General features: G+C 43.8%; 1 protein-coding gene and 1 long non-coding RNA gene across 12 annotated transcripts in view; both read right to left on the bottom strand.

Moving 5' to 3' along the window:
* The window catches only part of MAD1L1 (mitotic arrest deficient 1 like 1), a 557068-nt gene that overhangs the window by 294267 nt on the left and 236056 nt on the right, over window positions 1-26745 (bottom strand). For all 11 annotated transcript variants that reach the window (XM_043524561.1, XM_043524558.1, XM_037910943.2 and 8 more), the window contains one exon: window positions 12051-12191. In XM_043524561.1, the coding sequence (XP_043380496.1) occupies window positions 12051-12191 (141 nt within the window). The remainder of the gene's footprint in view (window positions 1-12050; window positions 12192-26745) is intronic.
* LOC122462182 lies at window positions 14997-25820 on the bottom strand. Its single transcript, XR_006284588.1, has 3 exons — window positions 25660-25820; window positions 24330-24334; window positions 14997-15009 (listed from the first exon to the last, which is right to left on the bottom strand). It is a non-coding gene; the product is annotated as an uncharacterized LOC122462182 (long non-coding RNA).

Raw genomic sequence — 26745 nt, 5'->3', positions numbered from 1 at the left:
TTTCATTTGGTGACCTTAGTACTTGTATTATGAGAATGAGTAAATAACACTTCCTTATTTATTTTCTCCACACCAGTCATGATTTTATAGACCCCTATCATATGCCCCCCTAGTCATCTCTTTTCCAAGCGGAAAGGTCCCAGTCTTATTAATCTCTCCTCATACGGAAGCCGTTCCATACCCCTAATCATTTTTGTCACCCTTTTCTGAACCTCTTCCAATTCCAATATATCATTTTGGAGATGGGGCAAACCCTATCTGCGTGCAGTATTCAAGATAACTATTGCACAGGGATGTTTGTGAAGCATAACAGAAGTAAGGTATTTAAAGATCCTCAGTAAAAGGTGCTATATTAGGTCTTAGCATTTCACCCCCAAAACAACACGCAATGATGGGTAGTGGGGAGAAGAGGAGGGATGTCATGGAAGCTGAGAAACTGTAGACCTGAGAGAGATACAGCCAGGGCAAGGAAAGATGCAGTATGTGGAAGTGGGGAGAAAATCCAAGATGACCCATTCTGCAGACCACTGAAGGATGGGGATCCAACCTGCACTCCATCTTAAGACGAAAGAAACACAAAAGATTGCATGGGCTCATAAGAGACCTCAGGTTTACCAAAAGATGCCGAAGTGTTCATGATGGGAAGGCTGTTTAGGTGAGGTGTGTGTTCTGTCAGATAGCCAGCTCTGTGATTGCTTCAGTGCTCAGCAGTAGCTGATGCATGGAGCACATTAGCATAGTGTCAAGAGTAGTCAATTTTCTCCCTTATGAGCTGCAGATGAGATGCTTCAGTGACAGCAGTGAGCTGGGGGAGTGAAGGCAGTGCCACACAGGAATGGCAAGAAATATCTAGAGACTGGGACTTGCTTCTTTTGGGTATCTAGAGGGACCAAAGACTTCTCTGATGTGCTTGTCTGCCAATCTCAGTTTTCACTGAGGAAAATAGTGCAACAAAGTGGGGCAGCAGCGGTGGGGGGTGGAGAAAGAAGAGATCTGAGAATTAAAATAAACTTCTCTCTCCCTTGCACAGAAGGAAGGAAATTTCTCTAGCAGGTTCCCATCATCACAGAAATTCCTTTCTTCTAAGTAAAGAAGCCATGTACCTTGGGGCCAAGAGAAGCAGAAAGATTCAACATAGGAGGGTAGAAGGAAGATCAATACAGAGAAGAGAATAAAGGGTGAGTTAAATGGAAGGGGAAAGCGAGCGAGAAAGGAGATGATGCAAAGAGGGGAAACAATGAGAGGGAGACTGATTGAGAGACAAGGAGATGCTGTTAATTATCCAAATAAACATTTTATTGCATCTGCATGTAAATTTTAAGCACTTTAAACACAGGGTGACTGCTAAGTACCTCTCTTTGCAAAGACCAGTTTTATGACTAACATTACAAGCCTTGGCAATGCCCAGACTGCACGACCAGCAGCTGTGCCACAGCTATTAGGTACAGAAATGATGATAATATTTGGTCAGTGAATTTTGAGGTTACCAGCACAGCTCCCAATCTCCCTGGTGAACAAAATCAGAACATATGGCATTCGATGTGCTGAAACTGTCAGGCTCATAATTAACTGATCAGGGTACATATGGAGCTCACAGACAGTATAAATCTCTCAATGTAAAAAATGCTGGGGACTATTGAACGTGTCAGTGTGAGTCTTCCCTGCAAATCTCTCTTCATTAATGTTTCATATGGAGCCAAATGTGTTGTAATAAAATGGCTATTAATGGAGTTGTATTTATGATGATTTCTCTTTTATGCAGCTGGTGTTAACCTTTCAAACCCTACATTTCACACAGGGCTTTCTCAAAATAATCATCACTGCTGGCACAGAAACCCCTAGGATCTCTTGATATTTCCTATTCACATGGAGGTTAGGTTAGTGGGTGCTGGGCAAGTAAAAATTCATCAAGTTAGTGGCTGTCACTGACGCTGCTGACATCACATGGTCCAAATGAAAATCCATTTCAAGTTACAGACACAGCTTGGATTCTGTTTATTTTAGGTATTTATAGCGCTCCAATTGGCATGGTATCTAGGGGCAAAGTCATTCCATCTCAGCTCTCTGTACTCTCCAGAACACAGACTTATACACATGGTGAGACATGTCATTAACTGCTCTGAACAGACAGACACATCCTGCTGGTTTCTTTGGCCACAATTCTGCATGGCATTCTTCTTTTGCCTGCTTCACATTCAAAGCTTTGGAAAAGAGTATTCTTGAATCTGTGTGTTCAAGATAATAGGACACAGAAAAGTATGGAACAAAGTGTGCATTTATGGACTTGTGTCTGCAGGTGTGGGGATGCGTATAAACACAAACAGGTCCTACTTAACACCTAGCTGTCTGTGAAGGTTTGTTTCTACAGTCCTGATCCAATTTGGATTAAACATGGTGCCGAAACTGCATTTCTCAGTGCATACGTGTGCTTCACGCTATAAGCCATTGGGGCTACGTGGTCTAGATATGTGGAAATTGTGGCTAGTGCAGAATGCCATGGCCCACCTGCTAAGCGGGGTTTTGCTCCACGAGCTCATTACATCTGGGCCACAATATATACCTTGGCTACTGATCAACTTCTCGGTATTGCATACAGTGTGTTTTTGATTTATAAAGCCCTAATTGGTTTGGGTTCTGGCTATGACAGATGCTTCTCTCTCCATGCATTATCTCAGCAGTTCAGATCATCTCAAACTGACAGCATCCTCTTGGTACAAACAGGATACCCTCACTGAAAAGCGGGGAATTTGCATGCCCCTTGGTTTGCCATATCATGTATTTGATGAACTTCAAAGATATCCTTGCAAGATCCACCTGTTCTCCCACACTTATTCTGGGGGAGAGGAGGTTCTGACAAGGGGGCTTAAGGAAGTTGTTTTGGGTGGTATTTGGGGCTTGGGATTGATGGATGTCAGTCAGGCTGAGTATCCTGTTCTCATGTTTTATTGCAACTGTTTGATATCAATGTTGTAATGTGCCCAGAGCCTGGAAAAAATTCTCTGACTTACGTCTGGATGTCATATTCTCACCACCACCACCAATTAACATTTCAGAGGGCAAAACCACATGGGAGCACACAGGAGGGAGATAAAGAGAGAGATAGAAAAACTGGAGGATCTTGAGGAGGGAAACAACTATCATTCATAGTCCCAGAACAGGCTGTGTGTTTACACCCCTAACTCTTTTGAATAATAGTAACTCAAGCTACTTCTAATGCTAATAGCTAGGGGTGTGATTCCCTTGACCACATACACATAGTGTGAGTATAATTAACAGTGCAGTTGTGAGAGCACAAGTAGTGGCAGTGCAGGCAGGGCTCAGCCGTGCCGAGTACAAACCCACCAGATTCAGCAGCTGCCTGGCCCTTTAGACTTGTGCTAGCATGATGAGAGCTAGTGTGAGTATGTGTACATGAACAGAGAAATCCCCAGCTCAGAGTGTAGACATAGCCCTGGTCTACACTAGGACTTTAGGTCCAATTTAGCAGCGTTAAATCGATGTAAACCTGCACCCGTCCACACGATGAAGCCCTTTAGTTCGACTTAAAGGGGTCTTAAAATCGATTTCCTTACTCCACCCCAACAAGTGGATTAGCGCTTAAATCGGCCTTGCCGGCTCGAATTTGGGGTACTGTGGACACAATTCGACGGTATTGGCCTCCGGGAGCTATCCCAGAGTGATCCATTGTGACCGCTCTGGACAGCACTCTCAACTCAGATGCACTGGCCAGGTAGACAGGAAAAGAACCGCGAACTTTTGAATCTCATTTCCTGTTTGGCCAGCGTGGCAAGCTGCAGGTGACCATGCAGAGCTCATCAGCAGAGGTGACCATGATGGAGTCCCAGAATCGCAAAAGAGCTCCAGCATGGACTGAATGGGAGGTATGGGATCTGATCGCTGTATGGGGAGAGGAATCCGTTCTATCAGAACTATGTTCCAGTTTTCGAAATGCCAAAACCTTTGTCAAAATCTCCCACGGCATGAAGGACAGAGGCCATAACAGGGACCCGAAGCAGTGCAGCGTGAAACTTAAGGAGCTGAGGCAAGCCTAACAGAAAACCAGAGAGGCGAATGACCGCTCCGGGTCAGAGCCCAAAACATGCCGCTTCTATGATGAGCTGCATGCCATTTTAGGGGGTTCAGCCACCACTACCCCAGCCATGTTGTTTGACTCCTTCAATGGAGATGGAGGCAACATGGAAACAGGTTTTGGGGACGAGGAAGATGATCATGATAAGGTTGTAGACAGCTCACAGCAAGCAAGCGGAGAAACCGGTTTTCCCGACAGCCAGGAACTGTTTCTCACCCTGGACCTGGAGCCAGTACCCCCCGAACCCACTCAAGGCTGCCTCCTGGACCTGGCAGGCGGAGAAGGGACCTCCGGTGAGCGTACCTTTTAAAATACTATACATGGTTTAAAAGCAAGCATGTGAAAGGATTAATTTGCCCTGGCATTCGCGGCTCTCCTGGATGTACTCCCAAAGCCTTTGCAAAAGGTTTCTGGGGAAGGCAGCCTTATTGCGTCCTCCATGGTAGGACACTTTACCACTCCAGGCCAGTAACACGTACTCGGGAATCATTGTACAACAAAGCATTGCAGTGTATGTTTGCTGGCGTTCAAACAACATCCGTTCTTTATCTCTCTCGGGAGAGTGAGATATCATTCATGGTCACCTGGTTGAAATAGGCTGCTTTTCTTCAGGGGACACTCAGAGGTGCCCCTTCCTGCTGGGCTGTTTGCCTGTGGCTGAACAGAAATGTTCCCCGCTGTTAGCCACGGGGAAGGGGGAGGGTTGAGGGGGTAGGGTAGCCACACGGTGGGGGGAGGCAAAATGCGACCTTGGAACGAAAGCACACGTGCTATGTATGTAATGTTAACAGCAAGGTTTACCCTGAAAGAGTGTAGCCACTGTTTTATAAAATGTGTCTTTTTAAATACCGCTGTCCCTTTTCTTTTCCTCCACCAGCTGCATGTGTTTCAACGATCACAGGATCTTCTCCTTCCCAGAGGCTAGTGAAGATTAGAAAGAAATAAAAACGTACTCGTGATGAAATGTTCTCTGAGCTCATGCTGTCCTCCCACACTGACAGAGCACAGACGAATGCGTGGAGGCAAATAATGTCAGAGTGCAGAAAAGCACAAAATGACCGGGAGGAGAGGTGGCGGGCTGAAGAGAGTAAGTGGCGGGCTGAAGACAGGGCTGAAGCTCAAATGTGGCGGCAGCATGATGAGAGGAGGCAGGATTCAATGCTGAGGCTGCTGGAGGACCAAACCAGTATGCTCCAGTGTATGGTTGAGCTGCAGTAAAGGCAGCTGGAGCACAGACTGCCACTACAGTCCCTGTTTAACCAACCGCCCTCCTCCCCAGTTCCATAGCCTCCACACCCAGATACCCAAGAACGCGGTGGGGGGGCCTCCGGCCAACCAGCCACTCCACCACAGACGATTGCCCAAGCAACAGAAGGTTGGCATTCAATAAATTTTAAAGTTGTAAAACTTTTAAAGTGCTGTGTGGCATTTTCCTTCCCTCCTCCACCACCCATCCTGGGCTACCTTGGTAGTCATCTCCCTTTTTGTGTGATGAATGAATAAAGAATGCATGAATATGAAGCAACAATGACTTTATTGCCTCTGCAAGCGGTGATCGAAGGGAGGAGGGGAGGGTGGTTAGCTTACAGGGAAGTAGAGTGAACCAAGGGGCAGGGGGTTTCATCAAGGAGAAACAAACAGAACTTTCACACCGTAGCCTGGCCAGTCATGAAACTGGTTTTCAAAGCTTCTCTGATGCGTACCGCGCCCTCCTGTGCTCTTCTAACCGCCCTGGTGTCTGGCTGCGCGTAACCAGCAGCCAGGCCATTTCCCTCAACCTCCCACCCCGCCATAAACGTCTCCCCCTTACTCTCACAGATATTGTGGAGCGCACAGCAAGCAGAAAAAACAATGGGAATATTGGTTTCCCTGAGGTCTAAGTGAGTCAGTAAACTGCACCAGTGCGCCTTTAAACGTCCAAATGCACATTCTACCACCATTTTGCACTTGCTCAGCCTGTAGTTGAACAGCTCCTGACTACTGTCCAGGCTGCCTGTGTACGGCTTCATGAGCCATGGCATTAAGGGGTAGGCTGGGTCCCCAAGGATAACTATAGGCATTTCAACATCCCCAACAGTTATTTTCTGGTCTGGGAATAAAGTCCCTTCCTGCAGCTTTTGAAACAGACCAGAGTGCCTGAAGATGCGAGCGTCATGTACCTTTCCCGGCCATCCCACGTTGATGGTGGTGAAACGTCCCTTGTGATCCACCAGGGCTTGCAGCACCATTGAAAAGTACCCCTTGCGGTTTATGTACTCGCCGGCTTGGTGCTCCGGTGCCAAGATAGGGATATGGGTTCCGTCTATGGCCCCACCACAGTTAGGGAATCCCATTGCAGCAAAGCCATCCACTATGACCTGCACATTTCCCAGGGTCACTACCCTTTATATCAGCAGATCTTTGACTGCATGGGCTACTTGCAGCACAGCAGTCCCAACAGTAGATTTGCCCACTCCAAATTGATTCCCAACTGACTGGTAGCTGTCTGGCGTTGCAAGCTTCCACAGGGCTATCGCCACTAGCTTCTCAACTGTGAGCGCTGCTCTCATCTTGGTATTCATGCGCTTCAGGGCAGGGGAAAGCAAGTCACAAAGTTCCATGGAAGTGCCCTTACGCATGCAAAAGTTTCGCAGCCACTGGGAATCGTCCCAGACCTGCAACACTATGCGGTCCCACCAGGCTGTGCTTGTTTCCCGAGCCCAGAATCGGCATTCCACAGCATGAACCTGCCCCATTAGCACCGTGATGCATGCATTGGCAGGGCCCATGCTTTCAGAGAAATCTGTGTCCATGTCCTGATCGCTCACGTGACCGCGCTCACGTCGCCTCCTCGCCCGGTATCGCTCTGCCAGGTTCTGGTGCTGAATATACTGCTGGATAATGCGTGTGGTGTTTAATGTGCTCCTAATTGCCAAAGTGAGCTGAGCGGCCTCCATGCTTGCCTTGGTATGGCGTCCGCACAGAAAAAAGGCGCGGAACGATTGTCTGCCGTTGCTCTGACGGAGGGAGCGGCGACTGACGACATGGCTTACAGGGTTGGCTTACAGGGAATTAAAATCAACAAAGGGGGTGGCTTTACATCAAGGAGTATTTCAGGCAGGACTTCACGGAGGGTTCCAATAAGAAATGGTGCACCTAAGTAATTGTTCTTATTGGAACAAGCAGGTTGGTCTGGCCTCTGATTGATACATGGCTACATTTACCTTGCTGTACCTTTTGACTGCAGTGTGACCTAGAGGAATGAGTCCCCTAGACGGGAGAGAGGGGGAAGCAAATGAGTACAAAACAAATCTGGTCTATTTCTTGTTTTGATCCACTCCATCTATCTTTTACACCTTTGGCTGGCAGCAGACGGTGCAGAAGGACTGCAAGCCATCCTCATCTCATGGCTGCTCGACAGAAGATGGTGCAGTAGGACTGCTAGCCATCCTCATCTCTTGCCTGCCTGGCAGAAGATGGTACAGTAGGGCTGCTAGCAATCCGTATCGCCTGCCTGCTCACCATAAGATGGTTCAATAGGACTGACTGCAGGACTAAAGAGAATGACCTGGTCAAGTCACTACAAATTTAGTCCCTGCGCCCATGTCTGCCCTGGCGCTCCTGATCGACCTCACAGAGGCGACCAGGAGCACCTCGGACATGACGATGACGGCTACCAGTCCTACTGTACCGTCTGCTGCCACAAGGCAATGGGTTGATGCTGCTGTGTAGCAATGCAGTACCAAGTCTGCCAGCACCCAGGAGACATACGGTGACGGTTACCTGAGCGGGCTCCGTGCTTGCCGTGGTATGGCGTCTGCACAGGTAACTCAAGAAAAAAAGACGTGAAACGATTGTCTGCTGCTGCTTTCACGGAGGGAGGGAGGGAACGGGGGCCTGACGATATGTACCCAGAACCACCCGCGACAATGTTTTAGCCCCATCAGGCATTGGGATCTCAACCCAGAATTCCAATGGGCAGCGGAGATTGCGGGAACTGTGGGATAGCTACCCACAGTGCAACACTCCGGAAGTCGACTCTAGCCTCGGTACTGTGGAAGCACTCCGCCAAGTTAATGCACTTAATGCACTTAGAGCATTTTCTGTGGGGACACACACACTCGAATATATAAAAACGATTTCTAAAAAACCGACTTCTATAAATTCGACCTAATTTCGTAGTGTAGACATACCATAGTCTCAGGGTGCATGTTCCAGGCACAGAGCTTCTCACTCAAACTACCAGAACTCAACACTTCTCTCTCATACCTCTCTCTATTTAGCATTGACAGAAGATTGCTCCTCTTAAATTCAACTTACACATCCCGCAAAGGATTATCCAGACCTCATCTCCTTCATGAGCAAAAAGCAGATAATACTCCAACCTTCCTGCCTCCCTGGCATTGTTCACTATATCATTATCAACCACCACTTCATCTTCACTGGATGTCTTCTTTTCTCATACAGAACTGCTGATACAATCCATGGGGGAAAAAAATAATATATATAAGAAAATGCCTGTATAGAAAATCGATTTTTTCTTGTATGATTTCTTTGGAGGAAGCGTGGCTGCTGGTAACAAATCAGGGGGATCATAAAACAGCCTTTTCTCTACAGTTCACAAGCAAAAAGCTGACAGAGAGCTATAGGGCTAGCAAAGGAATCCACTTGCTGGGAACGTGTGAATAGATTTAAACAAATGAAAACCTCAGATAAAGAAAAACCCTGGGATAAGACACGAAAGGTAAGTGGGGGCATTATTCTTTATATGGGAAAAGAGGACAAATTATTTTTTCTTAAAAAAAAAAGGAAGTTATGCTCTTTGCCTTTATGCGCTGTGCAGACACTGACTCAAACTTTTTCCCCTGAAAGTGTTTTTCTGCCCTTTTTTTTTTTTTAAACATTAGAATTACTAGGTCACACACTCTGTTGCTTCTGCAGGCCAAACACCCTTGCACATCTGAGTGGCTCTTACGTTCTTCTATTTCCCATACAAGTTCCAGGTGTGCTGTTCTCCCGTCTCCCCTATTTCAGGGACTCTCTGAAACCCCCTACTTCCTCCATCATGCAAGTGGCTGTGTCCCCCCCTCCCCTTTTCCCATTCCCCTATGTCAGCAGCCCTGTGTGACCCTCATTTCCCCCTTCCTTCACATGCAAGAGGCTCTGTGTGCCTCCTATTCCCCCTTTCCTCACCAAGGCAGGACTCCTATGTGTCCCCCTTCATTCCTCCCTCCACCACAGTAAGGACTGTGTCTCCTCTGTGTCACCCATGCTAGCACCAGTTTAGTAAATTCCCTAAAGTTCTTCATGTAGATGTAGCCATAGGGATTAATAGCTACAACTCTAGGTTCTGCCCTATGTGATGTCACAAGCCAAGTCCTCTGAAGATCTTGCAAGGGGTCTCTAATAAAAAGAGGAAAGATAGGTTTCCTGACATGCAACAAGAATAAACACACTTTTGTGGGGAAGGGGAGATTCAAACAAAATAAAAACAGTAAAGGGCACTGTTTTTTTCTTGTGTAGTTTACCTTTAAGCCACTGAAGTCTTTACAGCCCTTCAAAGCTTAAAGGCATAGCTAGGATGTGGTGGCTAACCCCCCCCCCCCCCCCGTTTCTGGTATAAAACCAGGAAATGTTTTAATTTTAATAGGTCTATATCCTTTTTCACACCTAAATTTCCTGTGGTAATAAATGAAAAAAATATATATAGTACCAGTTTTTAAAAATGTAACTAAAGCAAAGTTAAAATTACACAAAAATGCTCTAAAAATTCTTTAAAAGCAATGCACGCTTATAACAGAAAATTACACCCTGGTGGGCTATACCAGTGGTTTTCAACTTGGGGTCCACAGCCTGTCTAATTTCCAAAGGGGTCCTTGCCTCCATTCGAAACTTTTTAGAGGTCCGCAAATGAAAAAGGTTGAGAATCACGGGGCTACACCATAAAATGTAAGCTTGCATCCACTGGTACGTACTTTAAGCCTGGTATCAATAATGGTTCAAATAATTACAACTACTGTCATCTCAAAAATGTGTTGTAGAGTAATAAAATTATAAAAATCAAAAGAAATCAAAAATATAATCCAAATAAAACGTATGCTAATACAGAGAAGAAAAACAAAATCAGTGGAATGTAAGCCTGACTTGACATGAGTAATTGGACACGGGTGAGGCCTCATTTCTTGGGGGATAGGATTAGGAAGGTATATGAATCAGCAGTCTGGAAACAGAATGTCTGTACTAGATAAAATAGGGAGGAACACCCAGGGAACCATTTACAATGGACAAAATAAGATGGGAATGTAAAAATGAGATAAAGTCGTACATGGACAGTGTATGGACAGAGCATGTTGTACAGGGATCAGTTCCTACAAAGTAACCAGCCAATCCCAAAATGGTCAGGCAATGTACAGTAAATGCAATGCAACGTGTAAATATATCTAAAGGAAGAAGTTTGTAGTGTAACTTTGGATGTGTGGTATGCCCAGAACCCACCCCCTCAGCCTGAGCAACTCAAAAGTACTTTAATTGTATGCCAATAAAGGAACCCAAGTGACTAGACTAGAGGCAAACTGAGTTCTTGGGGAACCAAGTGGAAAAGGTCTTGGGGGAACCCCAGTGGGGGGATGGATGTTCCTTCAGGAAATGTATATGGCTCCTGACCGAGGAGTCAAATCTGCTGCCATGAAGACAAATGATCTTTTCTGATACCTCTGACTCTTTTTGGGTGATTCAGATCTCTAATATGACAAGAAAGACTGTTTTTGATAGGGTTGAAGCCTAACTGGTCTCTCGAGCGCTGATATATACACTCCTAAAGATCTCAAAATGACTTGAGAATCCTTTAAAGAGTGCAGCTCATCGGCATTAGCATTAAATAATGCACGTGGTTCAAAAGACAGATCCTCTTTTGTCATGTGTACTACTTAAGGTATGCCAGGTGACTGTAACTGAGAGGATGAGATTCTGGAACAGAAGTCTTCAGCAAGGCATGAACTGTGCAACAAATTCTGCTGCTACAGAATCACCAAATACATGGTGCCTTCACTTCTATTTCTGTAGGCATCCAAACTCTACGTCTCCCTTGACTTTCTCGTAACCTGTCAAGTCTCTAAGAGCTCTGCCATTGTCTGCATCTTTGTTACCATCTCTTACCATTCCCATTCATGTACAGATAAATCCCATCTCTGCCCTCGTTTAACTACTTTGTGCCTTCTTCTATGCCGCCCCTTATGCCTGTAATTCCCTCCCTGTAGTATTTCAACTCTACTCCATTTTCCTCTTTCTGCTCTTATGAAAGCCACTGTACCCTAGTGGGCCTTTTATGAGAACCATTGTCTCCTGTTCTGTAACACATCCACTCTCTATCCTAGCTCTCAGTAAAGCACCAGGTAATATATCAGAAGCTGGGAATGGGTGACAGGGGATGGATCACTTGATGATTACCTGCTCTGTTCATTCCCTCTGGAGCACTTGGCATTGGCCACTGTCAGAAGACAGCTGGACTAGATGGACTTTTGGTCTGACTCAGTATGGCCGTTCTCATGAATAATGGTAGGAGATAATACAATTCTATTATGTGTGTATAAATACATATTGGAATGAATAAATATTGGTGCAGATTTTGCAAGTTGTGCTTTGAGCCCACGCCCAATCACACCTGCTCTTAGAAACTTTTCATTAAAAAGTTGTTTCAAAAGGCATTTTGCAAACTCGGTCTTTGACTTTATGGTTTTCTCTGAATGCCAGTTAAACAAAGGGTTTGCGAATGGTCCCAACAGGCAACTGAAGCATGTGAACTCAGCATGTGACCACAACAGGTGGCTTCATCCCCCTCCAAATGCACAAGCACGCTGTATACAGAATCAGAGAAACCAGATGGGAAAGAACACCTGCTGTAGCTCCTGACCACAGAGTCTGGGGCCCACTGCTATATAGATTACGTCTATACTGGGGTTAGAGCACAGGGTCTCATCGTTACCTCTATCTCAGCGTTGTGCGCATGCACCTTCTGCACCATTTCTTCTGCCTCATGCATGCGCCGGCTCAGCTGAGGAGAGTGCTCCGATGGGGTCAGCTCACTGTCGTATGACTCCAGAATTGCTCTCATTCCATCACGCTCCTGTAGTGAAGAAAGAAACAGACTGGTTAGACTTTCCACTGGATACATGCAGCCTGCATCTTCAAACTGACATCCCAATGAAATTTAACATTTTTTAACACGGTGGAGAGCATTATTTTGGTTGGAAAGTTATTTCCAGTTCTTCCACTACCTCTTTTGTATACACATATCACGCATAAATTGAGAGATATAAAAATCTACTGCTCTGAGAGTTGAAAATGTATATAAACACAAACATCCCTTTTAGATGGTAACATGCACACAGTATAACTTTTGCCATTTTACATGTATATACCAAGAACAAATAAAATTAGAGCTCTCAAGTAGAAGATGCTTCTTGGACACACCTCAACGTGGCTGTTCAGGGAAAATAGCAATGAGTTATGGGAGCTAAATCAGGGAACCTTATTCTGCCATCAGTGAAGTCAAAGATGAGTGAAGAAGTTTTCTAATGAAGAGTCCTTAAATATAAAGCAAGTACTTTATTCTCACAGCATAGATGTGTTTAGTGTAATCCACCACACCAAACAGGATTTGGATAGGATTACATGGAGAAAGAGTATTTTACCTTCCAAGTGGAGGGATTAAATTCTCATTTTATGAAGGGTTTCTCAATAATGTGGTCATTAAAAATGTAGGTTAATCCACAGCTGAAGAAAAAAATGAATGGCTACTAGAAGGGCCCCAGTAGAAAGCACTGACCAATGAAAACATTAATTATTTATTTCCATAAGCACCCACAATGCATGAGGCAAACAAAGTTGGAAGTGGACCATGCCCCTACAAGCTTAAAATGGACACAGATATGGAGGTTCTCAATTTTATTTTCACTATTACCATTCCCAGCTAAGAGAGCTGTTCTTTCAGTTTATATGTTAGACACACACTTTGATGCTGAAGGACCTGGGTTCAAACCCGTGCAGTCACCCAGTGGAGATTATGATTGTTTGGGGAAACTGTATGTACAATTTATGAAATCTGCTTGGGACTATGAAGTTATTAAGAAAATTGTTGTAACACTCAATGTCTCTATGTAAATGTAGAATCCAACATGGCTATCAGGCCTTTTAGCAAGTATCCTTCAGACTAGGGACAACTGGAGCGTAGTTAACTTAAGACTGTACTCTGACCACACAATGGGTATGTTAAGGAGGTTTGCTAAAACTAGGAGAAACAGTTTTCTCCAATCCTCAACAAGGGATTGGGCATTTGGAGAGCAGAAAATTCCCGAAGAGATGGAGGTGATAATGTAGGGGTTTTAAAAGGACTCTTAGGAGGAGAGAGACACAGGAAGTTTGGGTCACGAGAAAGGAAGAGACACACATTTTTTTGTAGCAGGGGGACTCAGTTTAGCTGTGGGACCAAAGAAGGTCTAGGAAGAGAGAGACTCTATGGTTCAGAAATCAATCCATGAGTTGCAACAGAAGGATCTTGGATTATCCCAGAGGAACCACACCCCAGCCCAATAAATGCTTGAATGGTGAGGAAACTGAGGCAGGGAAATGCATGTAAGGTTTGTTTGTGTATAGATCTGTATATTTCTCATTCTACTGAGTAAAGGGCAATGATGTGTTAGACAAAGAAACCAAAGTGGATAATGGACGAAGTGCCGCAGTTGAGTGACAAGCATAGGAAGTTAAAGGAGAATAAAAAGGAAGATGCAAGTCTAAGAGCTGAATACAATAGGTTGACCAGAGAGGTTAAAAAAAGAATGCAAAGAGTGACAGAAACAAATGAATGTGCAAACAATGCAAAGAAGCAGAAGAATATGCAGAAGAAATGTGACACAGAGGTTATATTGCAAGATAACAGAACAGAGTGGGACATATGAGTTGAAGATGTCAGCAATGAAAGACATGTTCAGGCAAATAACTGAGGACAAACAAGCAATGAATAACCGATGGAAAGAATATTTTAAAGAGCTATACAAAGTGCAGTACACAGTGGGTGCCAATGTCTCCTCTCGCCTTGTGGCAAGCAGGACAGCACAAGGTGTTGCAAAGAGGTGAGAGGCCACATTGAAATCATCTGAGAGATTGACAGTGAGGCAAGGAATGTGCCACTGTCTAGTCAGTGGAGGGACTGCTGGGTTGTGAAGCTAGACTAACATCATCTTAAGAAAATAGGGGAAAATTTGAATGGGTTGTGCTGATGAAGAGGAATTGAGAAAATGGGGTTACGGACCACTTGTTGGGAGCCTGAGAATAGATTTTGTTACAGTATTTGTGTTCGGAAATGAAGACCAGAGCTAAGGACCAGGAGCAAGTGTTTTCAGTTATAACTTCTATCTGTTTTGATTTATTATCAGTAGAATAACTGAATAAAACTTGTACTCTGGTTTAAATTATACATTCCCTCATAGCTTGTTTGCTTTTGAAATCAGAGACGAGCCTCGACAGGCAAGGACCCATCCTCTTGTCCCCTATTCCTTTAGAGGCAAAGAAGTCAGACCCTCAGAAAGGAGTCTTGATCCCACAGAAACTCTCCGATCCTCACTTTGGCAGCTGAGCAATGTAGGAAGCTACTAAAACATGTCTGTGGATCTGTTCTGAAGTGTACATCATTCACCAGTGGATTGGGACCCAAGTCTGGTCTCTTAAGAGCCACTCTTTGTCCTAGTAATGAATCATCTCTAAATGTGGATGCTTTCTCAGTGCAGAGATGGACTGGGACCTCTGGGAAAGGACCCAGATAGCGGATATCTTTGATGTTTAAATTTGATGGGGTTCCATTTGATTTTGCAGTTGAAACAGTGCTAAGGCTGTTGGGCAGTCCTTGATATAATGGAGAGAGAACACTGTTCTGTCCAACTATGGCACTGATGAAGGCTGTGCAGTGGAAAACAAGGGCTAGAGAGCTAGGGAGAGGAGAGAGGATGAGAGTCTTGCAACTGTAACTTTAGCTGTAAGCATATCCAAAGATCAAATTTGTACATCCCAGTAAATTCTCTGATGTGTTCTAACCCTTGACTCTGGAATAGCCGGGCAAGAAACAGCTTTTTCATCATCATTTTCCCTTAGGTGAAGGCACTTTGTCTTGAGAAAAGGTAAGTTTCCAGGTGGGCTTTCCTAAGGAGGAGGAACTCCTGCTGCACTGCTATTTCTCTGTTGTATTTGTGGAGATATTTTACAGATAAGGGTGGCTGGTAATGGTACTCTTCCTCCTGGGCCAGCACGGTCCCTTCCCAGGCTGAACCAACCTCAACCGTCTCAGCTGACTTTTCAGTATGTTAAATGTTTTGAACACATTTTTGCAGCATCTTCAGCTGGCATCCCCCACCTTGCCTTTCACACCTTGAATTTGTACATCCCTCCCTCTCCCCATGCACACTGACACACACACTGCATTTAAGTGTTTGACGTTTGGACAGTGAAGCAGGAGACAGCCCCGGTATACAGGCTTGCTGGGTCGAGCTGTTAGCATCACATATAGTATTTCGGAAACATAGCCCTTTTCATTTGCGGGTGGGGGGGAACCACTTTTGTAATTCTGTCATTTAAGTAAACTACGCTGATAACTCTTGACTGGATACCTCCCTAGAGACAGGTTTCAGAGTAGCAGCCGTGTTAGTCTGTATTCGCAAAAAGAAAAGGAGGACGTCTGGCACCTTAGAGACTAACACATTTATTTGAGCATAAGCTTCCGTGAGCTACAGCTCACTTCATCGGATGCATTCAGAGTGGGCTACAGAAGAAGCATTTCAGCACTCTTAAGCTGGCAAACTCTGGCAGATTTATCTCTATTTATAGGGCATTGTGAGAGAAAGTTCACATCACAGAGGTCCTGTCTGGTACTTTTCAATGCACTGAGGAAGCGCCTACTGCCAGCGGCACTGATGGGAGGCACTTTTATGAAAAAGCTCACATTGCCCATGTCCATGACAACCCTGTTTATATAAAACTTCAGACTAAAAATCACAACAGTGGCCAGGTCTGGAGTCCAAGCTGCACAACTGTAAAGCTAAATGAATTTTTAACACCGTTTTGGCATTTTTGTGATAAAATTTGCCCATACCTGCTGCTATACCAAGAGGATTTCATGCATTTATACATCAGGGTGAACTGACAACAACGTAACAGTCAGTGCAGAGGATTCCCGAGGAATTTTTGCTCTCAGGTTTATTCCAGAGGACCACACTTATTTGCTTGGCTCTGCTGAATTCTCAGACTTGACAAACATCAAAATTCTCCGATGCGATTAAAAGGAGATTAAATACCTTATTGCCCATCTCATCTCTATATGCATATCACTCTCTAAATGGGAATTGCATGTTAAACATACCTGATATTTTGAATTGCCATTCAGACTGCTACTCCCATTTATTTTCTCCATCAGCATCTTAGAGGCAGGCAGTATATGTTGTCTGATGTTGGTGATGTACGGCTACTATCGGGCCCCCCCAGAAAGCTCCATGCTTAGCATATGATAAATCCTGTTTATCAGGAGGGTGTTAGCTCTCGTGGAGAAGAATTAGAGACCCCGTTTACACAGAAACACTATCTTCTAACTCTTAGCAAGAAGGGAGGCGGCAGCACTTGACAAACAGAGTTTTACATGAGAAACCTTTCATTGGAGATGTTTATATTTTGTTCCTGAACCACACACTGAGCACAGAATAGCCTACCGTTCAACTTTTATTATGTTACATAGGGTGTAGTTTCAGAGGCCTTGTAGGGCAGTGATTCTCAATCAGGGGTCCAGGGCACCCTGGGGGGCCATGAGCAGGCTTCAGGAGGTCCACCGAGGGGTTGACGTCGAAGCCTGAACAATATCGCTTCATTGGGACCCCCTGTGGTGTGGGGCCCCAGGCAGCTGCCCTGTTTGCTACCCCCTAATGGCAGCCCTGGCTTTTATATGCAGAAAGAACAGTTGTTGGGGCACAGGGGGGCCATGGAGTTTTTATAGCATGTCGAGGGGGGGCCTCAGAAAGAAAAAGGTTGAGAACCCCTGTTATGGGGGATATCCTCTGCCAAGAGAGTTGGTTTAAAATACCTGACATTCAGAGCAATGTGGTCCATTCCAAAAGCAAAAAAATAAATACATACATACATAAACTGCACTTCCGGGTATTTTTGTGAGCCCCAACAGCCTTTGAACAGGGTAAATCACCCCAATCCTACTATTTCATAACAAAATTCTAACAAGTGCTCACAGGATCACCCACCTTACCTCATCAATAAAGAAAGAGGCGGAGATGACCCTAATTTGGGTGGCATGTACTCCAGCCTTATCCTGGGCTCATTCCTCTTAGTCAGAAGGAGCCATACCTTCCCTGAGAACTATGTATTGTGGGCTTTGTTTTTTTAACTCTGTGGCAGGAAAAATGTTAGAGTGTCTGTGAATGCTTAGATTAAGAAAATTGACTCAATAAAATATTTTATGGGCTGTTTACTTCTCCCTAAGGAAGACTGGGTTTCTCAGATCAAAGACTATGAGAGCGGGACCCTGTCACCTCAAAGCCACTGGCTCATGTCTAGCCTGGTTGAGAATCACCAGAAGTGGTCATTAAGCCATTGTTGGATAGAATGAAACAAGCTTGTGCTGCTAGTCCAGTTCTGAGGGGACAAGTCCACATCACAAAACCCATCATCACAATTGACAGCTCTGGGATCCAAGTAAATAGGGATTTTGCGTCACCAGCAGATGGTACACAGGGACTGCCCTTTGATTAGATCATTGTGTTCTACGGACATTCCCATGCTAAACGTACCACAGCCAACAGCTCAGATATGTTCAACAGAGCGTTTCCAGTCAACCTGTTGCTCTGCTCTAGTCCTGGATGGCTCACTCTCCTCTTTCTCCAGCTCACTCCTTTCCATGTGTTCAAGGAATAGCTGGATAATAAAACCCAGTTTTGCTGTAGAGGGATTGTTGATAGTCTCAGTTGAGAAGCCAGGAACTGTACTGACATAAAGACTGATTAGCCGCCACACAATCAGAAGTGTTTGCTCTCTGATTTATTCCAGTGGACAGTACTCATTTTTTGGCTCTGCTCTCTAACCAGACTTCCCTGACCTGATGAGCATGCGGGGAAACATGCACTAGCTTTCCCATGCCATTGAGGTAATAATATAATGACCCCATCACATGTCTAGCTGACTCCCCCTATTGGACATTCACCAGCCTGCTGGGAAGTGATCCAAATGCTGAATTTTCATGTATTTTAAGCTTCTGGAGTCTGAACAGAGTCCAGGCATTGTGAATGGCTTAGGGTCTCTCTTGGCACACTTTTGGGGTGCAAATCCTCTTTCTAGAACCGCTTCCTGAGAGCGGAGATCTCACTGTCCAACTGCCCAGCCTCTGGGACCAGTGCTGACATTCCCCCCTCCTCCCAAATTGTCCTCTAGCTTAAACATACTCTTCCCCACAACTCCAGCTGTGAGGGCAATATGGATTTACATTTCAGGGGCATGTGATAGGTGTAACGCATAACACATACACAGACTTTGCACAGGATTCTAAACCACCATATTCTTCTTCGATTCCTGTCTATCAGCTCAGCAGTGACAAAGTGGCCGAAAGAAATCTGTTCTACCACTTTGTATCTTATGCTAGCTTCACAACTTCAATCATCTTTAAACCTTTTTGTTCAATGTTATTTTTCACCATGTCTATCCATCGCATCCTCAGTCTTCCTCTATTTCTAGTTTCTCACACTCTGATGTGAATCATCAGGTATGGTTTCCTTTCCAGGTCCATTCTGGACATCTGCGAAAACCATCCCAGTCATCTTTCTTGAATCTTCTATAACAGCCTCATTTCTTGCCCTAGCCACTTTCTTATCACTTCATTTTTTTCTCCAGACTTGAAGCTTAGTATGCCCCTCAGCCAGTTCATTTCTGCAATCAATATCTTTCGTTTACCAGCTCTCCTCAGACTCCAACATTCTGACTCATACAGCAGTGTTGCAACAACAATTGTTTCATATACACTGATTTTCATTTTTATCAAAATGTCTTTAACATCGCAGGTCTTACAAAGTTTTCTGAATACAGCAGTGGCTAATCTATTCTGTTTACATCATCTACAGAATTCCTATTCTTCATCCTCCAAGGTATACACATTTTTCCACTTGTTCTAGTTCTTTGTCTCCAACTTTGATCTTTACCTCTTCCTATTGCCATAATGTTTTCTCCTCCGTACTGATCTTCAATCCAAATCTTCTGCTTTCCCAGTCTACCTTGTCAGCTATTCTGTGTAAATCCTCCTTTGTCAGTACTATATGATTCAATATCTGCAAATCTAAGGTTATTTGCTATCTTCTCATATAACGTGACTCCTCTCATTTCTTCTCCCAGTGCTATAGCCATTACTCCTTCACTACCAGGTTGTACAAATCTGGTGATAGCATGCATTGACTCACTCTTGTGGCTTTCCTGAACCATGCTATCTGCTTCTTGTCTACTCTCATTGCACTCATGGACTTCTTGTAAATGTTTTCTATCAACTTGATCTATTTCTTGGGGATGCCATATATTGTCAAAATTTGCCATAATCCCATTTGCCAAATGCTATCAAAAGTCTGTTTGAAGTCTATAAATTTGTTGTAGCAGGTTCTGGTATGTTCCATGTACTTTTCTGATAACACAAATAGCTCATTTGTTATATTTCATCCTGGTCTGAAACTGGCCTGTTCCGTGCAACTGCTGCTTCTATGTACCTCTTCATTCTTCTCTGCAACATCTTGGTGAATAAGTTTGAAAGAGGAGATTTCTGAGATCAGCAGGAGGGGAAATGATTAATTATAAGAGATTCACCCAAGAGACTCTTGTCCTCTCATTGCTGTATGCAGAGTAAATGGGAGGGAAAGCTGTGTTGTAATCCCAACCATGAACTGGACTCAGTCCCTTGGAAACCAGTTACATTCACCTACGGGAATCACATCTTCACAGAATACCCTCTTCAGGATCAACTTTCTCTCCATGCTCCTCCCATTTAATTCTTTCCTTACATGAATCCATAACTTGGCTGTCAGGAGAAATGGCTTCAAGATAAGGAAGGTCACTTTCCACTAGAGTGTAGGCACCAGAGAGTACTGATCCAGGAGCTGCAATACTATTAGCAGATCCTTCTGCCTCCTACAGGTGGATTGCAGGGAGAGAGACACTGCTAACATATAAACTACACAGCTACAGTCTTCTCTATTAACGAATCTCATACCACTGATATAGTAACACTGAGTGTCTTGAGTGCCCAACCCATGTCTCCAAGGAACACAAACACAGGAGCGAGAGGGGACTCCTGGGTTGAACAGGAGAAGCAGCTAAGGAAGGAGTAAAACACAGCTTACAAAAATGTTTTTAAAAAGCAATTTGACCCACTCATTTTTGGAGTGTTCCTCTATTCCTGTTGGTGCTTATTAACTCCTCCCCAAACACACATACAGAATCCACCACTGACTTTCTAATTAGTTGTAGAGGGAAAAAAATCAATAAGATAGAAATTAAAGTTACAAATCTAACTGGAGTCAGTCACATACCTAGGGAAAATTTGTTCCTGGGGTAAAGTTTATCTAGTGTCATAATTTTATTGAAATCCTATATCTTCCTATTGACTTTTATAGTTTCAAGCTGGATGCCAGAGCTATCATTATTACAGTTTCAGTGTTGCTCACAGGGCTGAGGGGTTTTTTTCCCTTTATAAACAAGCTGTAATTGTCTGCTTTATTGATCAATAAATCTCTCAACTGCCTCACTTCACCAAGGTTCTTTTCTGTTTAGTCTTCTCTACCATTCTCTAAGAGAAAATATCCCCCCCCCCGCCCCCGGGGGGGGGGTTGTTTTTGTTTTTTAAGAAGAGTTTGTTTTGTTGTTAGCAATAAAAGAGCAGGAATTGTACTGGTCTGCTTTGATAATGGCTTTTTAATGACAGATTCTAGTCACAGTAAAATCCGCTTTATTTCCACATGAATTAACTTCAAATATTAATCCGAAAGCAAACACACAGTTCACTTGCTCTATCGCTTCTGTGCAGATTGGAGCCCGAAAGAGTCGCTTTGGAAAGTAGAATTGTAATGATATTTTCTACTTGGTGCCTTTTTGATGGTATGGAAGCGTTCCCATTCCTAGTGTTAAACTCGCCTTTTGCTTAATTAATGGTGATTTAAAGAGAATGTTAATAGACTTTTTCATTATGAGGAAATCCACTGAAGCTCTTTCCCCCCCAATGCCCTTTCAGACTCCTAAGTCCAATTAATGAAAATAAGAGGAAATTTCAAAACAAGAAGCAAGGCCTCAACAGTCACCATTCACAATAGGGCTTAATACAGCCAAATCTCCCTGGCCCAGACAAAACGAACACCATGGAAGTAATGCGGATAGAATGTCAAGTAAACAAAATCCTTTTCAACATATTTGATGGATATATATATTTATATAAAGGGACGGCTTCATATATGGCATACTTTTCAAAGAATTGGGGTTTAGCTTAAATCTTTAGGTTAGATGCTTTCTAACATAAATGTGAAGAAGTAATGGTACAATAAGCAGCAAAGTTTGGCTCATCAATTCATCAGGAGTAGATGATATAACAGAGTGGGATACATTTGCATCAAATTAGGAACTCTATTTTGTATTGAGTTAAACACATCTCTACATTTGCCTGAGGGCAGTCGGGCAGCCTACTGTACTGCATTCCAGACAGCTGCCCTGCCAAGCAAAGATATTGGACACTTCCTTGAAGGACTATCACTGAAAAGCCATCAAGAATGCAATCGGAAGCCAACAATTTTGATGGTGTCTCAACTGCTGGTTGTTCCACCCCATGGAACAATATTTCTTCTACACAGGGGCCCACAGAGAGGAAAGCATGACATGGAAGGGAGGCCCTGGAGCTTCTCGGTGGTGCATCCCAGGAGTTTTGTTATTTGAAAGATCTGTAACTCTCAAGCGTTTTAAGAGTAAAAACACTCTGATTGACAAACTCCTTTTCTAAGTCTGTATTCTTTGTTTTCCTACCACATTGTCTCCAGACTGTCCACAAATTAGGGAGCATGTGCAAGAAACTGGGGGATGGGAGGGTATGGGGGAGGCTTGGAAGGTCTGAGACTGGTTTACAGGGTCTGTGGCAGCTGGATGGAGGCATCCCAAGTTCCAAGGAAGGGTGTCGGACAAGGATCTGAGTCTGGGAATGTGCCCTTAAGTTCCACAGCTAGAAACAGTGATAAGACTACCTTGGAAGCACACAGCGTCCTCTCACAACAGCCTGATGACCTATATAGTGACAGACTGGGACAGATTGTAATAGGTGCCCTTTGACTACCGCAGTATGTGCATATGCAAGACAATTTGAGTTACCTGCAAAATAGAATATTTAATAGAAATACATGGCAAATTTCATTCTGGAGTAAATACAAATATGTTACTAAATGTGTGTTTCCAGGGAAATCTAATAACTCACTCTTCTGGAAAAAGATCTTGCATGAAAGAATAAGTAAAACTCCTCCTGGGGGAAGAGGGAGGAGACAACAATTAACTTGCAAAATGACCAACAACTGGCCCAGCAGGCAACATAAGATGGGAAGAAAGTGAACGGCTTCTGCTAGGCTGGGGTTCTCAAACCTTTTTGTAGGTCAGACTGCATGTTAATAGACAGACCATCTCACAGACTACTACCTCCCCATCTGCATCCCATCTGTGGTCACACAGCATCCCTGCAAGAACCACATCAATTGCTCACAAGTTATATTATAAAAGAGTTTAATCTATTATTCATTGTATTTAGTGTGATTGTAAAGTGGTTAGGTCAGTTGGGGTGAAATAATTCAACACACTGGCCAAAATTTTTGAACTTTTATGACAAATTAAGGGAGTGAATTTTAGGAAAATAAGTCTAGTGAAGAAAAGGCCTAAAAGTCTCAACATCTCTCCTCTGTTAGCAGGGACAGCTTCAGACACCTATGATGTACCACCTTGGTTTTCCAAAGATTGCCTAAGTTATAGAGGATAAATGAACTCACAAGCTGCTGGTTTTGCAATAAAAAAGAGTATAAAACCTACCTTTTATTTAGGTTGGACAGACAGATATCTTTGGGGTGCTATTCTAGCATAAACTATTCTATACAGGTTCTTGTACTGCACTCAGCACTGCAGTATCTGAGCACCTTCCAGTAGTACATTAAGTTGGTGTTAACAAAAAACAAAGTTTTAAGTAACCAGTCCAACTAAAAATTCTTTCCCTTCTCAGCTTTCACTCTCTTGTGATGTCATCATTTCACTACAGCATCTTGCAGGGTGGACAAAACCTAGGTTTCTAAATGTAAAAACAAACAAAAATAGAATTGAAAAAAACCTTTCAAACCTTCCTTAGCCATAAAAGTAACAACTACAAAAAAGGCACAAGCCTCTCCTCTCCCTCACCCTTCTCTACCTGTTTTGCTGGTCATCTTTCAGCCAAAGGTTTCTAGTCACAAACCATCAAATAATTTCCTCCTCAGACACCCCTCAACAGTTCTCTCTGAGGCTGACTATTTTCACACTACTTTGTAAATTAGAACTAAAGGCAGACACACATGTGTACGCTTATCATCGACTCCCTAGTTGAAACCTCAATTAAAAGAGTATTTAAAAAAAAAACAGACTAACTCCATAAAAATAAAAATATCAAGCAGCTCTCTCTACCCTTGAACTGACACCAAGCAGCTTAGAGGGCTTAATTTTTTTCCAGATTACTCTTGCTTCCCATATATATCCTTCCACATATATACTATGTGCTTGGATTTTTAATCCTGGAAGAATAAAATCTTATTCTCAGTGGCTGAGGCTATGGTATAACCTGACATGGAAACTCTGAAATATACTGTCTCATTCAATGCAATCAATGCTTCTCTCAGAATCAAATGAACATGTGCTTTTATTATCCCATGTCCACCTCAGCCATTTGTAACTTGGATGGGAAAGACAGGTGATAAGAATAGCAGATGGGTTCTTCAACAGTTCACAGTCTCTCCCGATAAGCTGTGAACTGAGGATCCTCATGATAGCCTTTCCCACAAATTATATATTCCACCACCAAGTTCTCCTCCCACACCACAACTGACATTCTTGCTTCTCTCTGACCCTGTGCCATTTCTGCCTATCTCTCAGTGAAGCAGTTTTCTAGCTAAGGAACATACCATATAGTTTTTAAGGAAGGATTAACACCAGCTTTGGGACAGAGCTTGGTGTTGCCATGCCTGAGTCACAAACCCAATATCTCAACATGGGCTCAGTCCTGTCTGGGACACCTAACGATAGATGAAGCTCATAATGCCACCTATTCTTACAGCTGCCCAACACTTCCCATTATAAGACCATGTTTTCAGCTGCTTATAGCTTTACCAAGCTAACAGTTTGGGTGGAAATTTTCCATGCCAAGTGTCTGTCTCAGGCTGGGTTTGTTTGTTTTTTCCTAAGAATATTTCAAGAAAACTGGTTCTGCATTTTCCAAGAATGAGATGAGGGAAAATATGTTTTGCCCACATTTAAAAATAAATAAATATTACAACATTTAGCAGAAGGGTTGCCTTGGTGTCCAGGATGTGTCTTTTTCCATCCCCATGAAAAAATACCCACAGTTAGACAAGTTATAAGCTTACTGAAAAATCTCTTTTCCCATATGCTCAGTAAAAACTTGCTAGAGTTTGGCAGCAAAATTCTCCAATGCTTCTATCTGCATTGAGGATGCTCTAAGCCTAGAGCTGCAGGACTTTCCCTGCAATTGCTCTTCCACACTGCCAGGGGCCACAGTAGCACCCAGCACAGGAACTGAGAGTAGAGAGACTGTCTCGCCTGTGCTCTCTATGCTCCCTTGGCTGGTACCCAGGCTGCGTGGACAAAGAAATGTAGAGGGGACAAAGAGCTTGGTTGGTGGGACAGAAAGAGGGAGAGACTAGGACTAGGGTGGAGGTACTGAGATCAGATGAGGAACCTGAGTGGGAGACAAGAGCCCAGCTGGGCAAGCAGCCTGGAAAAAGGAGCCTGTGGGGGAGACTGGGACTCGGACAGGGAGCCCGGGGGGGAGAATAGCACTGGCTGAGCAAGGAGACGGGGTCTGGAGCCATGACTCCGAGGGGTGGTGATTTGAACTGGGAGCTTGGGCTAGGACTCTGCAGACAACCTTATTTTTGGCATTTCCTGGCTTTTCCTAACTTTTGGGTGCTTGCCTCTGTAATCTGAATGTTGCTTTTTGTTTATAATTTTATTTAAATACCTGAATTATCCATTGATTCATAGATACTAAGGTCAGAAGGGACCATTATGATCATCTAGTCCGACCTCCTGCACAACGCAGGCCACAGAATCTCACCCACCCACTCTTGCAAAAAACCTCACACCTATATCTGTGCTATTGAAGTCCTCAAATCGTGGTTTAAAGACTTGAAGGAGCAGAGAATCCTCCAGCAAGTGACCCGTGCCCCATGCTACAGAGGAAGGAGAAAAACCTCCAGGGCCTCTTCCAATCTGCCCTGGAGGAAAATTCCTTCCAGAACCTAAACCCTGATCATATGGGCAAGATTCGCCAGCCAGACACCGGGAAAGAATTTTCTGTAGTAACTCAGATCCCACCCCATCTAACATCCCATCACAGGCCATTGGGTCTCTTTATCATGAATATTTAAGGATCAATTAATTAACAAAATCATGTTATCCCATCATCTTTATCATACCATCTCCTCCATAAACTTAGAGTCTAATCTTAAAGCCAGATAGGTCTTTTGCCCCCACTGCTTCCCTTGGAAGGCTATTCCAAAACTTCACTCCTCTGATGGTTAGAAACCTTCCTCTAATTTCAAGTCTAAACTTCCCAATGACCAGTTTATATCCATTTGTTCTTGTGTCCACATTGGTACTGAGCTTAAATAATTCCTCTCCCTCTCAGGTATTTATCCTTCTGATATATTTATAGAGAGCAATCATATCTCCCCTCAACCTTCTTTTAGTTAGGCTAAACAAGCCAAGCTCATTGAGTCTCCTTTCATAAGGCAAGTTTTCCATTCCTCGGATCATCCTAGTAGCCCTTCTCTGTACCTGTTCCAGTTTGAATTCATCCTTCTTAAACATGGGAGACCAGAACTGCATACAGTATTCCAGGTGAGGTCTCACCAGTGCCTTGTATAACTGTACTAAAACCTCCTTATCTCTACTGGAAATACCTTGCCTGATGCATCCCAAGACCGCATTAGCTTTTTTCACGGCCACATCACTTTGGCGGTTCATAGTCATCCTATGATCAACCAGTACTCCAAAGTCCTTCTCCTCCTCCGTTACTTCTAATTGATGCGTCCCCAGCTTATTACTAAAATTCTTGTTATTAATCCCTAAATGCATAACCTTATACTTCTCACTATTAAATTTCATCCTATTACTATTACTCCAGTTTACAAGGTCATCCAAATCTTCCTGTATGATTTCCCAGTCCTTCTCTAAATTGACAGTACCTCCCAGCTTTGTATCATCCGCAAACTTTATTAGCGCACTCTCACTTTTTGTGCCGAGGTCAGTAATGAAAAGATTAAATAAGATTGGTCCCAAAACTGATCCCTGAGGAACTCCACTGGTAACCTCCCTCCAGCCTG

The sequence above is a fragment of the Chelonia mydas genome, chromosome 10 (assembly GCF_015237465.2).
Source record: "Chelonia mydas isolate rCheMyd1 chromosome 10, rCheMyd1.pri.v2, whole genome shotgun sequence".
In the NCBI taxonomy this organism is placed as follows: Eukaryota; Metazoa; Chordata; order Testudines; family Cheloniidae; genus Chelonia; species Chelonia mydas.
Note: the sequence above shows the minus strand (reverse complement) of the source record. Positions and strands in the feature narration are given on the sequence as shown.